This window comes from Loxodonta africana, chromosome 4 (genome assembly GCF_030014295.1).
Source record: "Loxodonta africana isolate mLoxAfr1 chromosome 4, mLoxAfr1.hap2, whole genome shotgun sequence".
In the NCBI taxonomy this organism is placed as follows: domain Eukaryota; kingdom Metazoa; phylum Chordata; class Mammalia; order Proboscidea; family Elephantidae; genus Loxodonta; species Loxodonta africana.
Genome location: NC_087345.1, coordinates 32,437,715 through 32,456,572, shown reverse-complemented (window position 1 = coordinate 32,456,572; position 18,858 = coordinate 32,437,715). Strand labels below are relative to the sequence as shown.

At 40.2% G+C, this 18,858-nt stretch overlaps 1 protein-coding gene across 14 annotated transcripts in view; it reads right to left on the bottom strand.

The window, feature by feature from the left end:
- ANKS1B (ankyrin repeat and sterile alpha motif domain containing 1B) overlaps positions 1–18,858 on the bottom strand; it is a 1,402,370-nt gene that overhangs the window by 82,736 nt on the left and 1,300,776 nt on the right. For 9 of the 14 annotated variants that reach the window (XM_023559966.2, XM_023559973.2, XM_003405282.4 and 6 more), the window contains 2 exons: positions 11,939–12,046; positions 9,737–9,916 (listed from right to left, as the gene is read on the bottom strand). The exons of 3 other annotated variants lie outside the window; for them this stretch is intronic. In XM_023559966.2, the coding sequence (XP_023415734.2) occupies positions 9,737–9,916; positions 11,939–12,046 (288 nt within the window). The remainder of the gene's footprint in view (positions 1–9,736; positions 9,917–11,938; positions 12,047–18,858) is intronic. 2 more of the 14 variants (XM_003405285.4, XM_023538693.2) reach the window with 1 other exon arrangement.

The following is an 18,858-nucleotide window of genomic DNA, read 5'->3' as shown; positions in this document are numbered from 1 at the left end:
CTGATTGGCTCAGGGATAGACAAGGTTAATCAGAGCCCACGGGACTCAATACTGGCGATTTTGTTGGAACTCCTGGAAGGATAAGCTCTCTTTTTTGTAGGTTCAAGTTTAGCAGGAATTGAGCTTAAAGCTTCAAGCTTCCTACATCTAGAGAAAGCCTGTTTGGGAAAAGAGGCAACACAGAGGAAAGCGGAGCCAGAAGATAAAGAGCTAGAGAGCAAGACATCACGTGAGCACCTGGATCCAGGTCTGCCTGGACTTCACAGTGAAATGATTCAAATATATTCTTTTTCTGCTTAAGCCATCTTGAGGTGGATTTTTGTTACATGCACAAGTCTGGAAGTTGTTCTTTGGTGCCATAAAGTCGATTTTGACTCATAGTGACCCCATGTGACAGAGCTGCCTCACAGGAATTTCTAGGCTGTAATCTCTATGGGAAAAGGAGCCCTGGTGGTGTGGTGGATAAGTGCTTAGCTGCTAAGCGAAAGGTTGGTTGTATAAACCCACCAGCCTATCCTAGAGCGAAAGATGTGGCAGTCTGTTTCTGTAATGATTACAGTCTAAGAAACCATACTGGGCAGTTCTGCTCTGTACTACAGGCTTGTTATGACTCATAATAGACTCAAAGGCAATGGGTTTTTGGAATATTTACAGGAACAGATAGCCAGGTCTTTCTCCGATGGAGCCTCGGGGGGGGGGCGGTTGAACTACCAACCTTTTGGTCAGCAGCCGAGCACTTAATCATTGTGCCACCAAGGCTCTGTGTACCCAGAACAGACCTTACTAATCTTACTTTAGTCGTATACAAATGGGATTAACTAGATAGGACCACATGATCAGCCCTAAAAAAAAAAAAAAAATTTCCTCTAGACATTAAAAAACCTTCCCTTTATTTTCTATTCTATAGTGCAAAAGAAAAGGAAGAGGGAGAAGGAAAAGAATAGAATTCTTCTATCCTTGAAAATTCAGCAAGGACAGATTATAACAGCCAAAATTCTGACCTGTGGACCCAAGAACTGGACTGAATATAATGAGAAACATTCCAAAAGTTTAGCAAGTGGAAAATAGCCTGGTGTGCCTCTGTGAACAAGCTACTCAATGTCAGCAAGCCTAAAATAAATAAATAAATATCACAAGGTCCTTTCCATTGAAATGGGGATTTCATATAGTCAGATTTCTTATTTCTTCAGTTGAAAACAGAATCTTTTCTATTAGTGTTTTCAAAACAAAACAAAACAAACCATGGTCTGATTTTAACTGGAAACATTCACCCTAGTTAAGCATCAGCATGTGTGGGGATGGAGGGGGACAAAAAGCTTCCCTGGCAAAGTGACTGGAAGTGTTTAGGTCTGACTGGTCTGTCAGAGCAAACTTCTAGCCATCTAATTTGCCTCCTTGATGGGCTTGACAGAAAACAAAAGAATCTAGACTTGTGAGGTAAGTATCAAAACCTAAATAAAAAAACAAAACAAAAAACTAAGTTATTCTCTCACTTCTTCCTCTTATTTAAAAAAAAAAAATGATGTACAGGATATACAGTAAGTCTCCAGTGTTTCCTGAAAGACACAAATTGTACTGGCATTCCTAACCCCAAAGTCATCATAAGTAGAGCAAGGTGTATTTAACCATTCATGTTAGTCAATGAGTAGTCCCAGGGCGGTGCCAATGGTTACCATGCTTGGCAGCTAACTGAAAGGTTGGCAGTTGGAGGTCACACAGAGGCACCTTGGAAGAAAGGCCTGGTGATCTACTTCCGAAAAACCAGCCATTGAAACCCCTACAGAGCACAGTTCTGCACTAACACACATAGGTTAGGCACTCGGCTGTTAACTGAAAGGTCGGTGGTGCAAACCCAGCAGCTGCTCCACAGGAGAAAGATGTGGCAGACTGGTTTCGTAAATATTACAGTCTTGGAAACCCAATGGGGCAGTTCTACTCTAACCTATATGGTTGCTGTGATTGGAATTGCCTCCACGGCAACAGGTTTGGTTTGGTTTTCATCTAGTCATAGGAGTCCCTGGGTGGCACAAATGTTTAAGTACTTGGTTCCTAAGCAAAAGGTTGATGGCCTGAATCCACTCAGAGGTGCCTTGGAAGAAAGGACCCGGGACCTACTTCCCAAAGGTCAATTGTTGCTGTTAGGTGCTGTCGAGTCAGTTCCAATTCATAGCAACCCTATGCACAACTGAACAGAACACTGCCTGGCCCTGCACCACCCTCACAATCGTTGCTGTGTTTGAGCCCATTGTCACAGCCACTACGTCAATCCATTCACTGAGGTTCTTCCTCTTTTTCGTAGGCTCTATGCTTTACCAAGCATGATGTCTTTCTCCAGGGACTGGTCCCTCCTGAGAAATATCCAAAATACTTGAGATGAAGTCTCATCATCCTCGCTTCTTAGGAGCATTCTGGCTGTACTTCTTCCAAGACAGGTTTGTTCGTTCTTCTGGCAGTCCATGGTATATTCAGTATTCTTCAACACCACCATAATTCAAATGCATCAATTCTTCTTCGGTCTTCATTACTCATTGTCCAGCTTTTGCATGCATATGAGGCGACTGAAAATACCATAACTTGGGTCTGGGGCACCTTAATCCTGAGGGTGACATCTTTGCTTTTTAACATTAAAAAAAATCTTTCGCAACAGATTTGCCCAATTTGGCGTTTGATTTCTTTACTGCTGCTTCCATGGGCATTGGCTGTGGATCCAAGTAAGATGAAATCCTTGACAATGTCAGTCTTTTCTCTGTTTATCATGATGCTGCTTATTGGTCCAATTGTGAAGGTTTTTGTTATCTTTATGTTGAGGTGTAATTCATACTGGAGGCTGTGGTCTTTGATCTTCATTAGGAAGTGCTTCAAGTCCTCTTCACTTTCAGCAAGCAAGGTTGTATCATCTGCATAATGCAGGTTGTTAATGAGCCTTCCTCCAATCCCAATGCCCCGTTCTTCTTCATATAGTCCAGCTTCTCAGATTAGTTACTCAGCATACAGATTGAGTAGGTATGATGAAAGGATACAACTTTGATGCACACCTTTCCTGACTTTAAACCATGCAGTATCCCTTTGTTCTGTTTGAATGGCTTCCTCTTGATCCATGTACAGATTCTTTATGAGCACAATTAAGTGTTCTGGAATTCCCATTCTCCACAACATTATCCAAATTTGTTATGATCCCCACAGCTGAATGCCTTAGTATAAACACAGGTAAACATCTTTCTGATATTCTCTGCTTTCAGCCAGGATCCATCTGACATCAGCAATGATAACCTGGTTCTGTACCCTCTTCTAAACCTGGCTTGAATTTCTGGCAGTCCCCTGTCAATGTACTGCTGCAACTGCTTTTGAATGATCTTCAGCACAACTTTATTTGCATGTGATATATTAATGATACTGTTCGATAATTTCCACATTCTGTTAGATCACCTTTCTTTGGAATGGGCACAAATATGGATGTCTGCCAGTCAGCTGGACAGGTAGCTGTCTTCTAAATTTCTTGGCACAGACGAATGAGCGCTTCCAGTGTTGCATTTGTTTGTTGAAGCATCTCAGTGGGCACTCTGTCAATTCCTGGAGCTTTGTTCTTCACCATTCCCTTCAGTGCAGCTTGGACTTCTTCCTTCAGTAGCATTGGTTCTTGATCATATGCTACCTTCTGAAATGGCTGAACACTGACCAATTCTTTTTGGTACAGTGGCTCTGTATATTCCTTCCAACTTCATTTGATGCTTCCTGTGTCATTCAATTTTTTGCCCAGAGAATCCTTCAATATTGCAACTCGAGGCTTAAAATTTTTTTTTTTTTTTTAAGTTCTTTCAGCTTGAGAAATGCTGAGTGTGTTCTTCCCTTTTGGTGTTCTAACGCCAGGCTTTGCACATTTTATTATAATAATTTACTTTTCTTCTCAAGCCACCCTTTGAAATTTTCTGTTCAGCTCTTTTACTTCATCATTTCTTCCATTCGCTTTAGCTGCTCTACCTTCAACAGTGAGTTTCAGAGTCTCTTCTGACATCCATTTTGGTCTTTTCTGTTTGTTTAGTGATCTTTTGTTTTCTTCATGTATGATGTCATTCTACAACTTGTCTGGTCTTTGGTTAGTGTTCAGTATGTCAAATTTATTCTTGAGATGCTCTCTAAATTCAGGTAGGATAAACTCAAGGTCGCATTTTGGCTCTCGTAGACTTGTTTTTAGTTTTCTTCAGCTTCAGCTTGAACTTGCATATGAAGAATTGATGGTCAGTTCCACAGTTGGCCCCTCACCTTTTTCTGACTGATTATATTGAGTTTCTCCATTATCTCTTTCCACAGATGTGGTCTATTTGATTCCTGTGTATTCCACCTGGCAAGGTCCATGTGTATAATCATCATTTATGTTGTTGAAAAAAGGTACTTGCAATGAATAAGTCATTGGTCTTACAAAATTCTATCATATCATCTCCCACATTGTTTTTATTTTCAAGGCCATATTTTTCAACTATTGATCCTTCTTTGTTTCCAACTTTTGCATTCCAATCACCAGTAATTATCAATGCACCTTGACTGCATGTTTGATCAATTTCAGGTTGCAGAAGTTGGTAAAAATCTTCAGTTTCTTCATCTATGGCATTAGTGGTTGGTGCATAAATTGGAATAACCGTCATATTAACAGGACTTCCTTGTAGGCATATGGATATTATCCTATCACTGAAAGTGTGGTATTTCAGGATAGATCTTGAAATGTTCTTTTTGATGATGAATGCAATGCTATTCCTCCTCAATTTGTCATTCCTGGCATAGCAGACCATGTGACTGTCTGATTCAGAATGGCCAATATCAGTCCATGTCAGCTCACTCATGCCTAGGATAGCGATCTTCAAGTGTTCCATTTCATTTTTGATGCATTCCAATTTTTCTAGATTCATATTTCGTACATTCAACATTCTAATTATTAATGGATGTTTGCAGCTGTTTCTTCTCATTTTGAGTTGTGCCACATCAGCAGAAAAAGGTCCCAAAAGCTTGACTCCATCCACGTCATTAAGGTCAACTTTACTTTGAGGAGGCAGCTCTTCCCCAGTTGTATTCTGAGTTCCATCCAACCTGAGGGATTTATCTTCCAGCACTATATCAGACAATGTTCTGCTGCTATACATAAAGATTTCACTGGACAGTTTTTTCAGAAGAAGATCACCAGGTCCTTCTTCCCTGCCTGTCTTAGTCTGGAAGCTCTGCTGAAACCTCTCCACCGTGGGTGACCCTGCTGGTATTTGAAATACTGGTGGCATTGCTTCCAGCATCACAGTAACATGCAAGCCACTACAGTACAACAAACTGATAGATGAGTGGTGGCAAAAAGTCATAGCCACTGAAAAGTCATAGCCATTGAAAGTTCATGCCATTGCAAACCCTGTGGAGCCCAGTTCTACTGTGACACTGACGAAGTTGACATGAGTTAGAATGGATTCGATGGCCATGAGTCTTTTTTTCTTTCATCTCTGATTTAGCCATAATTATTAAACACAACAAACAGTACTGTTTAAATCAGGATATATTAGGCTTTCAACTGAACCAATTTTCAAATGATTTAGAGACAATTTAGAAAAAGCCTTTACGGTGTGCCTTGTGGCACAGTGGTTAAGAGCTTAGGCTGCTAACCAAAAAGTCGGCAGTTCAAATCCACCAGCTGCACCTTGGAAACCCTATGGGGCAGTTCTACTCTGTCTTATACGGTGGCTATGAGTTGGAATCGACACAATGGCAACAGCTTTTTACAGTGGCCAACATATTGCCCCAGGCAATACTAATATTTTTATTTAGGGGTGAGCATTCATAACACAAGGACTTCTACGTTATGGATTTTCCTCACTAATATTTAAGCTAAAATTTGTATAAAGATATGGATTTCTCTTATGGTTGAGGAGTCTGTTTTTTATTTTGTGAAAATATAAGTACAATTTCATTTTTACATAATGTATTTCTATAAATGGAGGCCTTCTGAAATGGCTATGTGTTTCAGCATTTGGAAACTCTTTTTCCTTTCTTCCTAGGTTTGGAGAATGTGGTCCCTAAACCTTATGAATCCCATCACTCTCCTTTATTATTCGTTTTCAGAACACTTTGGTTTCCCAGAACATCATTCAAGAAAACTTCTAAAGATTGCAATTAAGCCCTAAATACCGGAAATGTTTTTTCTCCTTCTGCTTTATTTTCCATATTTTCGTTTACCATGCTATTGCCACAGAATTTTGACTTAAAAAGCTAATCAGCCATGTGTTCTGTGCATATGAGTAGTTGAGTGAGATACCTTGTTTGTGCTAAAATGAGATAATAGATGCGGAAGCACTTTGAAAATTTAAAAGCACAGCACACATTAAGGTGTAATTATACAAATATGAGTGCAACATGTTTATTTATTAGGAGTGAGGAAATGGGGGAGAGTTTCAGAACTTCTGGGCTAATGAGTCCAATTTAGAATTATAAGCTTCAGAGGTGATGTTTACAGCATCATAGGAAACCCATTGTTCAGATGTGTTTGCATTATATTCAGTGGTTTAAAAAGAAAAAAGCCATTAGTGCTGAACTCAATTTTGGCTCTCACATGTTCATTTAAGAAAATTTGGTGCCAGAATACTGGTTATACCAGAATAAAAGCAAACAATGGCCAAAATATTTACATGCCACCTGTATTCCAAGACAGGTATTTTTAATATTGGTTCAAACTGAAAACAAGTAATTCAACACCACTCTAATTGCCCATTGCCATCCAGTCGATTCCAACTCATAGTGACCCATAGGACAGAGTAGAACTTCCCCACAGAGTTTCCAAGGAGCACCTGGTGAATTCGAACTACTGACCTTTTGGTTAGCAGACGTAGCTATTAACCACTACGCCACTAGGGTTTTCCACCATTCTAATATTACTTTTTAAATAAATATTTTCTAATAAATGCAATAGTTGGAATGGATATTAAATTTATCTCATTTTAACTTTAAGCACTGATTTTCTAAGTTAGGCAATGTATCCCCAAAATGTCTGTTGAGCAGACCTTAGGAAGGCAAAACTCCTATGAATTATTGCAGCCACCAAGAAGTTAGTTTCTGGCCTACGGTGAGAATTTCAAATCACTCCAGTGGGGATTTACCTAAGCTTGAAAAAGTAGAGGGGTATCTGAGAACATGAATCTGTCCTGATGATTTTCTCTTTCCTGCATTTTCCCTTTTTTGTAGGTAAGAAAAAAAGTGTGGGGGTGTATTTAATGCCTTTTAGTGGGAAACAGACATTGGTTAGGCAAGCTTTAACCAAACTACATAAAGACCCTCAGGAGAAACTTCTTGGGAAAGAATCCAAGGGACTGAACTCCTCCTTGGAAGAAGACTTAACTAGTTGGTCCTTGCAGGAATTTTAATTGCTAATTCAAGTCTTTAGGAAGACCCAACTTTACTGGCTAAGCACAGATCTTCAGGGAACAGTGTGGTCTGAAGAGAGGATGACGGGTCATTAAAAAAGCAAATGGACCTCAGAAATTACCACTATAGCAAATGACCAAAAAAGGAATAAGAAAAAACATGGATTGAGTGGTAGAAAAGTCACACAAATCTAAGTGTTCAATAATATTTTATATTTTGACAGGTTAACACGCACTATTTTTAAGAGGTACACGTTCATTTCTCCACAATTTTTGGCATTGCCAGACTAAGGAACACTCTCAAAACAAATAAAGAACTACAATTAATACAACCTAAAGAGCTGTAATCCCAGAATCCCTATTTCTTATTGATCAGATTCCTATAGTGCCATGTCCTATTCTCTCTACTGCAAATGTGCTGTACTGAGCAGCTGGATTTTAGAAAGCTTCTAGTAAGCTCCTGGTTGCTGATGGAGGCCTATGTCTCTGCCAGTCATTCAATCATTATTAGTTGTATGCATCGGGAAGTAAGCACACTCACACAGACCCTGCGTAACTCACCACAACCCATCAACCTGCTTATCTCACTCTTCTTTCTGCTTCTAGGCTCTCCTCGCCCAGCCAGATAAAAGTTCATTCAATTTTCTCAAGGCAAGACAATTCCGGAGAGACATGCATCCCAAAGGGGGTGACAAGAAAAAGATTTGAGGAATCCAAAGGGCACTACTGCCCTAGCTTGTGAAGCTCATGAAGGAAGTAAAGGAGCAACCTTGTTAGATTACTTCTGAGGGTTCGTAAATAGGCATAAGAGTAACTCCTCTTTGAAGAAACTGTTCTATTTGGAGAAATTAAAAAAAAACTATTGTGAGCAACTGAGATAGATGTTTCTGTTACTGAAGTTGACACACTCAACAACTAATGCTCATAGTGAACTACCCTCCCTCTCTCAGGGAAGAAAAAGGTTCAGAAAAGACCCAGTTTGCCTTACTATATAAAGCCCACATGGTTCAAAGTTAAACCAAACTATGTCTCTGAGTACCATCATTAAAGAAATTTAACCACATATATGGTCCACAAATACTAACAAATAACAGGGAATATATAAATTAACATTTTGGGGAAAAAAGCTTTCAGACTCCCTATTTAAAGGAGACATCAATGAAAACAGTAATATGGATTAAAAGACAATACCTAACAAGACAGGAAGGGAAAATCATTCTTTTCTTGTCTCCCGTATATTTTCCATCTCCCTTCAATAAAAGACTCCTCATAATCCTCCAAATTGCTATTCCCTGCAAATAAGTCAATATTGAGAGAGCTGAACAGAGGTACAATATCCCAGGCCCTCTGTCTTCAGGGCTTTTGTAGGCAGAATAGCCATGGTTTCCAGAACATTCTCTGCACATTTTTCTTTTGTGAGCTTCAGCATAAAATGTTTACTAAAGGCTTTTAAAAAAGGAATCTCATCAAACAGTTGAGAGAAATATGTAATAACCAAGGCAAAGCAATTACAGTCAAATTTTCACCTCGAGACTCTCATCTCAGGTGTGGGAGGTAGAGAGAAGCCTCTTGGCACACCAGTCTGAACCTAGAATGAGGATGAAAAGAGTTGAGTCTGCCAATAGTAGTCAACAAATCCACATCTTTGAATCTCTGGGTGAAGCTGCAGAGTTAACTGCCCACCTGAATATGCTTCAGTAACAGGCCCACTGTTTGCTTATGGCTGACTCAAGTTTCTGAGCAGTGTTCTGAGGACAGGCCAGACATGGACATCCACACCCAGGATGGTAAAGGCCTGACTGTGACAAATCTCTCCTTCCAGTTATTTGTTTCAGAAAGCATCATCATTTTCACTCAAGGCGACAGCATAAGATGATGCAACTAATCCCAGGAGCACAGTTCTATACAACTGTGTAAACTTGGTAGGAAATTAAAAACATTACATTGAGTTAATACTCCCCTGCCCCCGATGTCTGCCCTATCAACCAATTTACATTCTATAATCTGGAGTTTTATTATTCATTTTCATTATGACTGGATTCTTACACAGTATCATTCCCTTTAGGGGAAAGACTTTCTCAGTGCAATGAGATCAGGCATCATTTCTTTAGGAAGAATGGAATACAAGGGTACGTACACACGTAACAAGCGTAGGTATATACACTGCGTTCCCAGAAAGACCTGTTTCAGTCTAGTTTAAGGGAGCAGGGAATGAAAGACGCAGTGTACAGTGGTGAAATTCCTGTTAGGTGTGGCCTATACGCAAACCATAGTAAGCTACATGTTCAATGTTAGAAGGCATCTCTTGATAGGCGTGGAAGGCAAAACATCACAGAGGTATAACACCTTACCTGGGCCATCTGCCTCTCCAGTTTTGATCGGGGAATATCATCAAAGTAGTTTTCATTTCTTCTCCTCCTTGCATCGCCCTGCATGATAATGTGAGGAACGTCTAGGGAGCCACCAGTGGTGTAAGTGCTTTGGCTAAGTGATGGAGACAACTGAGGAGGAGTGTGATTACCACTGGGTTCCTGAATGGAAATACATCATGAAGTAAATACCATGTCCTTGAGGCTAACCTCTGGTTTCAAAACTGTGAAATACTGAAAAGACAAACCGCGGGTTGGGGAGTCATTTTTGAATCAACTGCCAAGGACTTGATGACATTCCACCATTTTATTTGATCTAGACCACACTTTCCCCCCTAAATATTTCAGGTCAAGAGTTTAAAGTATAAAGAATCAGGCTCCGTTTTCTTAAGGTAGCAATATGAGCGACCTCAGAAGAGACACATGTATGCTGGGCACCCTTGACTCTATAACGTGTGATTACAAACAAAGGAACTGCGCCTTTATGAAGGGCAGAGTGTCCTTTGCCTGGTAGATGTCATGAGAAAGCTAAAATGGAACACAGAGGGTGCTGATCCTCCGTTAGAGTATCTGACAACAGGGCAGCAAGAGGACACAGGGTGGGAACACAGCATACGACACCTACAGACCGTAGCGTGATGCATACAATGGCAAAGGATACTCTTCAGTGGCAAAGAGCACTCAAGGTGGGAGAACTGGTCAGAAGTGACATAAGGGGCAGCAGAGAGCAGAGCTCTCATGTTTGTGAGGAAGAGGAAGACTGGGGTCATGCTGATTTTCTAGGCCACTTCCCTGCTAGATGACCTGGATCTCCTGGGATTCAGCTTCTGTACTTTTTCTGGGGAATCTCCATCTTTGATTTAGTGTTCCCCTAAATCCAAGGAGTCAGAGGGAGAGGCTCAGAAGGGGAAGGACAGGGAGTAGAGGAAGTAGCATGGATTTCTCCCCCAAAGAGTGATTTTAGGGTGATAACACTGATGATGGCTTTAGCCTCCTTCCCTTTCCATGTAGCAAAATGAAGCAAGACAATAATCTCTCTTCAGCTTCATTTTTCCCCAAATGTATCTGAGGCTCCTCTTAGTTAGGGAGAAGAATGGGTCCTGCTTCTATTCTCACTACTTCCAAAGTCTTCAATATCCTAGTGTATCCAATCCCCACTTCCCCGCCCCATAATCAATTTTCTCCTGGCTTCCTCCTAGAGCCAATTCTCTTCCATTTCCTGAAATTTTGTGTACTTTCTTCTCCTTCATGGCTGAAATCAGACTCAATATCTTACTGGCTCCTCTCCTGCCCCACCCTGTGCAGTACTGACAGTAGTTACCTGCTAAAGTTCACTGGTGGTCACAGGCAGGTATGTTGAGCACCCTGTACTATCACCACCTTTTCTGATATGGGCGTGCATCCAGAAAGGGACTCAGAAGCAAGCCAGTGCAGGATAAAATAAAGAGGAGAACAGTGGGGACTCTCTCCAACTTGTCAGACAGATTCCAGTTTTTCGATGACTTTTAGAAAACTTCTGACAGACCTCAAGAAAATAAGTGACTATCAGCTACTCCTTGCTGCCGTTTTGCCTGGCAATCGTTTCTCTCTCATTTTCTCATTCTCCCCACCCTTTCCTTTCTCTTCCACTGTATTTCTCTCTCCCTTCTGTAGTTTTTCTCCCCCATAATTAAAAAAAAAATAGATGAAATATAGCTTATTAAATAAAGTTTTAGGTTTTCTATTCTAACTTTTTGAAGTCTGTAAAACTGGAGCAATTTTTAATCCTTAAAAAATAGAAGACCCTGAGGTTAATTTTAAGTTGATCTTCTCGTAACTGTGGTGCTTGAGTGATTTTCTTTCCATGGGTTTGATGAGTTTAACAGAACACACATTTCCCGACTATTGGCATATATGGGAGTGAGGGATGGGAGATGAGGAGGTGGTTCTTAAAGGCAGTGGCTTGTCAGACTGAATTCCATTAAGATGTATATCTAAATCTCAAAAATATATATTTTAGCCAATGGAGAAAAGCAATTCTTCTCTTATAAAATGCAGTAAAAAAGGAGAGGGTTTTTGATACAGAGAGGTAAGTTACAGAGGAACAGCCTGTACTTCCTGACCCATTGCTTCAGTTTGTTATATTGCACAAAATAACTTCTTAGGATAAGGGTGGAGAATAAAATGAAGGTGCCTGCCACTTACCCTGAGGGTGATGGAACGTGGGGGCTTCTGCGGAGGGTCGTCGTGTAGCCGGTCTCCCAGAGATGCCAAAATACGTTTCCTGTGGCCAATCAAATTGATTTTTAAAACCTGTAACAACATACATTTGGGTTAAATATCTCTTTGGAGAAACATCATTCTAATATGTTCTAAAACATTAAGGAGCTAAAAGATCTGCACAGAGCTGCCTCTGCAATGAGAGATGTAGTGTGGAATCAGTGTAACCCCTCAAGTCAAGAATGGTAGGGACAGTAGCCAGGAAGTCTAGTGCAAAGCAGTGAGGGTAGAAAGAGAAAGCAGAGAAAGTTCTCCTTTACTTGGGCGGCTCAAGAGTCCCATTCTCCACACAGCAGCCCCAAAGATCTTCGAAAAATGTAAACCAAATCATGTCACTGGCTAAAAACTCTCCAATGGGTTCCTATTGCCCTTAGAATAAAATCCGAGTACTGCTCTGGCCTCAGGCCCTACAAGAACTGGGTCCTTTCTCTCTCTCTTTGTCCCTGCCCTCGGTATGCTCAGTCATAACGGCCTCCTCCGTTCCTCTAGCACCTTGTACTCATTCCCACCTTGGGGCCTCTGCCCTTGTAGTTCATCCATCTGGAATGTTCTCCCTCAGGTCTTCAAATGGTGGCAGCTTCTCATCACTCTGAACACTGCTCAAATGTTGTCTCCTCAGAAAGGCCTTCTTCAGCCTCTGCACTAAGAGCCGTGCCCTCAGCCCCCATCATGCTCTACCCTATGACCCTCTTTTTATCATTCTCTGAAATAACTTCATTCACAAGTGTATTGTTTGGGTCCCTCCTTCATCCTGTAAGCTTTCTGAGAACAGTGCCCTGGTATATCTTTATCATTACTTGTATCCCAAATGCCTAAAGCAATGCTTGAAATAGTAGAAGCTCAATGAACACGGAAGAATGAATGTTAATATAGATGAAAGTTAGAAAGCATAATTACGGTTAGAACACAAGCACTGTCTCCTTGGGGCCGACTCAGAGTCTACCAGGATCATATTTTGGGTCTCCCAGTGTTGCAAAGTAGTCCTGGTGGTGCAGTGGTTGAGAGCTTGGCAGCTAACCAAAAAGTCGGGAGTTTGAATCCACCAGCTGCTTGTTAGAAACCCTATGGGGCAGTTCTACTCTGTCCTATAAGGTTGCCATGAGTCAGAATCAACTCCACGGCAATGGGTTTGGTTTCTTTTGGTTTTAGTGCTGCAAAGGGTACGTTGTAGAAGTGATGACAAAGGGAACTAACAATTACAGAGTGCCTTGATTCCTGAACCCGTTCCCTGTGCTTTACAAATGCCAACTCTTTGAATCACCTCAATATCCCTATCTGGAAAAGGATATTCTTGTCTTACAGATGAGGAAACTGAGGTTCAGAGTAGTTGGGTAGCCCACTCAAAAGCTAGTTAGTGGTGGTTCTGGGATTTGAATCAGGTTTGCCTGATTTCAAACCTTGTTTTGCTCCAAGGTATAAACTGCAAAGTTTGAGTATTAGCACATTATAAATCCACTGACAAAAAAATATATTTACTCCTTTTTCACCCATGTATATTTCCAGGATATCACAACTTTAGTGAGTAACTAGTCCCCCAATATACTATCCATTGTATGAATTATTACATTTCTCTTTTCAAGTTTTAAGGGGGAGGGGCAGGCATTTCTTTTTTTAGCACTCATTACACACTACCTTAAATTTTTACTAGCCTATTAAGGAGCACTGGTGATGCAAAAAAGGTTGGCAGTTCAAACCCACCAGCAGTTCCATGGGAGAAAAGACCTGGAGATCTGCTCCCATAAAGATTAGAGCCTGGGAAACCCTATGGGGCAGTTCTATTCTGTCATATATTGTCGCAATGAGTTGGAATTGACTCCATGGCACACAACATTTGTCAGTTAACTTTTTGGCCTTTCTGCCTCAATTGAGTTGGATTTTAATCTAGCACTATGTCCTATTCCTTTTATGTCCACCCTCTGCTACAGTGTTTGATGGGCACCTGATCCATGTCTATTGATGATGATGGGGGTGACAAATAATAACCAAGGTGAATGTCCACGTGGACCATATTCCCATGATTATATAAACCCTCATCTTCCCAGACTGATGGACCCTAATCTTTCCATTTTGTTTCATAGATCATGTTAGCTGACTTTCTCTGTAACTTGTCCTACCCTATTACAATTGCTTAGGATTTGTTGAACAAATTATTCACAATATTCCAGGTATAAGTGAACTGTGGCATTACATTTGAATAGAATACTGTTCTCTGCTTTTTAATGCCCTCTTTTGAATGCCTTTCCTAAGCACACCTGATTTCTGGCCGGCGTTTTAGTTGCAGTAGGAAAAGCTATGGACATAGTATACACTAGCTGCAAAGTCTATTAATTCTGTTAAGGCTCAAAGTTCAAAGCCCTTTGATCTTGGAAGCGTGGTTTGAATGATTTCTCCCTGCATCCCTTATCCTACAGTTGTCCATGCTGAAGCCCAGCTGCCATCCTTCTGCCCACTCATGTAGCCCTGTGTTATCTGTCTGCATTTCTATCAGCCAGCTTGGCATTTCACTACCTGGAAGAGCTTAGCAGTTTTTGCAAATCTGGAAGTTACACTATGTACCGCTTCTTTCAGATGATTTATAAACATGCTAATTAAGTGTGGTCCCAGTGCTGTTTGCTTGCAGGCAACATTGTTTATAAGATTCAGAGAAATGCCCTTACATTGCATTGTGTTTCTTTTTGTTTTTAAAGCATGAAGATCAAAGAATTCCCCCAACTCAGAAAAATACATTAACCTTTTCAAATGCCTTCTGTAAGTCTAAATATACTACATTTTCTTATTCCCCTTTATTCTTATTCTCAATTACTTTGGCAAAGGTTTATATTAGATAGAAATAGAATAGAACATAATTGGACATGAATATAAAAACTCCACAGCCTTTCCCCCAGTAGGTTATTGGACCTGCTGCTGATGGTTCTACCTTGGGCTCCTGAGTCCTGCTAAGAATTTTTTTTAATAGTAATAAAGATATTCAAAATTATTTGACAAATAATGACAGTAAATAACAAATGACTGGGGTAAAATTTAGCTGGCATAGCTTCACTGCTGGGTTTACTCTCCCACAACTCAATTTTGGGCAAGTTACCAAACTCCTCTGATCTCAGTTTCCTCAACTATAAAGTGAAGAACTTAATGCCAATCTCCAATGTTGTCAGGAAGATGAAGAGTTAAATTGCAAGGTGCAAGAGTTAAACCTGTGAGGTGTGCTTTTTCCACCTAATGGAATCTGAGGACACACTGGCATCCTGATCCAGAAGCATGAGGGCTTGGCTCATTTTCATAAAGTTAATCATGTCAAACAAATATGCTGGTGTTTTACATGAAAAGACTTGGCTAACCTTGGAAAAGTTCACATGGAAGTGACATATCCTGGTAGGAACAGGTCAAGTTTCTATCAGTTAGTTTACTGCTAGATCAAATTTAAAGGAATGTATGCTATTCTCCCATTCATACTATTTAATTTCCAATAAGAGGTACACTGAGGCACTTCTCTACACTGGCGCTCTGTTCCTGTCTCCTCCATACCAAAAAACCAAACCCGTTGTTGTTGAGAGGATTCTGAATCACAGCAACACTGTAGTACATGGCAGAACTGCCCCATAGGGTTTCCTAAGCTGTAATCTTTATGGGAGCAGACTGCAACATCTTTCTCCCATGGAGCAACCGGCGGGTTTGAACCACCAATCTTTCGGTTAGCAGCCAAGGTTTTCAACCATTGCACCACTAAGGCTCCTTGCCTCCTACATAGAACTGCCCAAAAGAGAGAAGAGAGAGAGATGGGGATTAGGGATTAACACAGAGTGATGATTCATGTCTAGAACAATTAGGTAAACCTCCTTATTTATTAGAGGTGATCCTATATCACAGAGCATATTGACAATAACAACCACCATTTACTGGTCATCTGCTATGCTCTAGTTTGTGTTCTTGTTGTGCAAGAAACTGCATTGTAGAGACGCAAAGCCTGAGACTCAGAAACACTGAGTAATTTCCCTAAGGTCACATTGCTAACAGGTGTCACAGCTCAGATTAGCATCTGACACTTAACCTGTTCTTTACTGCTCACCATATTCTTCTCGTTTGTAACCTCTATGCTTTCAGCCCTAGCCACACTATTTATTAGATCATTGTGATGCTTCTTAAGATAGTGCTTCTTATTTTGAATTATGTTTAAAATATTATATTGGGTCTTGACCATCTGAAAACCTTAAAATACAGCCTGGGTTTAGGGCAAGGCTCATGGTAGTGTTAAAGCTACAGTCCACAAGTAGACGGGCAGATACCACAGAGAATGCCCTATGAAGTGCATATGGAGATCAACCCAAGACTCAATCCGAGTTGGCTAATAGTGGAGTGGGGGAGAGGGTGACATTTAGCTTAAATGTCTAGCTAAATTCAGCTTAAAAGCACCCAAGATGACAATAAAAAAAACCAAATTGGCAAGACAATAAGGGAGAGAATATTCCAAAGAAAGACAGCCATTATGGAAAAGTCAAGTCCAAAGGCAGTTGGGTTTGCCTTGAGAGAGAACAACTTAATCTGATCATCTTTGGAAGCAGATAGAGCCCTTGAAATAGAAGAATTCTACCACCCAATGTGCTATGACTGATGGAACCAGTCAACAAACCTTAAGTTTTCAAAAAACCAAAGCAATGGTTACTGTGGTAGAGAAAAACTCTGCAGGGTTTTCATTACAACTTGAGTCAAAATTAACCCTAAGTATAAGAAACCTAATAGGGGCAGGTTAAAATATAAGATAATGGTAATTTGGTGGATTTAGTTATTCTAAGTCATTGAGACGATCCAATTCAAATTAAAAAAAAAAAAAACAACAAGACTGTTTCTGCCAATGAATTATTTGGGGGACTTGAAGGGGAAATGGGACTAACGAAACTCATAATATTGGATAGCTCAGACACAAATAACTACATTCTCAAACCATTAACTAGATGAAAACGGATTATTACACACATAAGCATATGAACGTGGTTCCAATAGATAAGAAATAAAAGTTGTTGCATATTTTCTTAAATGGTTTTTATTGTAACTTTCATAAAAGAAATGTGGGTCAAAGGCAAGCAATATGGTTGAAAAAACACCGGATTGCTATAGCTTGGTATCCATTCATCAGAGTAGTTGGATGCCTCTGGTAATTTTCTCCAACATCAATAAAACAGGACAACTCTGGAAACTCCACTTCAAATTCCAGCGATAGAAGAAAAAATATGCTGAGTGACAATGCTATAATATTATGCCATTGTCATTTATGCTTCTAGGTGTAGCTGTGGGAATTCTGCTAGACAATATCATGACGTTAGCTGGCCCATTAGCGTACATCAGAATAAATGACACGGCGAAGCTGGAAGTCCATGTGGTTAGATTTCCTTCTTTTCTTTTTAAATTTATGTGCTATAAATTAAACATGTTTAATAATGTAATGTAAATTAAACATGTTTCTTATTTATCTGCTTTTTAAAAATTAAACAATGCTTTGATTATGATAATACTACTTACTCATTGTAGATACTTTATAAAATACAGGAAAAATGTATTTAAGAGAATAAGTTATCCATAGGCTAACCACATAATTATGTTTTATGATGGCCATACCGTAAGCACAATTTTACCTTGGATTTTTTTCCACTTAGTATTAAAGCAAAAAAAGTTTCTGACATAAAGAATTCTCAGTTACCTTATAAGTGACCCCATGATGCTGCTTCAGAGAAGCATGTCAGAATTCTTTAACCACTTCCATTAACCCTATTGCTGGAAATTCAGTTTATGCTTCTTTTTGGATATCAAACATTCCACATGTACATAAAAAAACCTACCATCCGACAATTTCCATTTTCATCGACATGTTTGTATAGACACAATATGAAAGACACCAAAGAAAATTGCAAGAATGCACATGAGTCACAAAGAAAAGTCATGTAGCGGCAGTCTGTCTTCCACGTTCGGCAGTCTGTCTTCCACGTTCCGCATGAAATCTCAGTCCATTCACTGCCGGCTGGACCAAATCCTCCAGCGAAATTCCCAAATCCACATAATGCTCCTCAGTTATATTCTGAAATTCAGATTTAGCTGACGGACATGAAATAACACGTGTAGCTGGAATTCTTCAGCGATTACACACGCAGCAAAGCTGGATACAGGGGCAATCCCAGTTACCACCACCCTAGAACTAGGCGCATCCTTTTAATTTCTGGATTCTTATTCAAGAAGAAGAAACAGCTTCATCCTGCATTAGAACCCCTCCCATTCTGGGGGGGGTGGTTATTCTGTTTGTCTTTTCCTAGGTATTTAACAACAAAAAACAGCAGCTTCTACACAAGTCTAAAGAGTTCATGTGGCTTCAGAGTGGCCTCTTCTAACAAAACTGAAAGTGTTCTGAGAAATTCTGGGGGTTCTTCAAGGCTTAGAAAGGAAGCTGAGGTGTAGGTTTATCTGCTTTGTTCTCATCTGCAGAACTAAAATCGCAATTAAATGTAGAAGAGTTCTCCCCCTGCCTGGCAATAATTTCTGAAAACTTCTCCACCTGGGAATCAAGGCAAAGGTGCCTACCTCCCACATTCCCAGGAATCCTCGTTTGAACTCGCATCCAATTTTTGACTGTGGCATTTTCTCTCTCATCTCTTGGACTGTAATCATGCATGCCTGGCATAGAATGATGGAGGGAAAGACCTTTCTGAACCTGAAAAGTCATGAGATTTGGATCCTGTCCTGACTCTTCTTCTAACCAAGTTGTCTTTAACATCTTTGAACCATGGTATACAGGGGAAAATAATCTAATCATTTTATTCAAGAAACATTTGTTGGATTTCTTCCATATACAACCAGTATTAGGC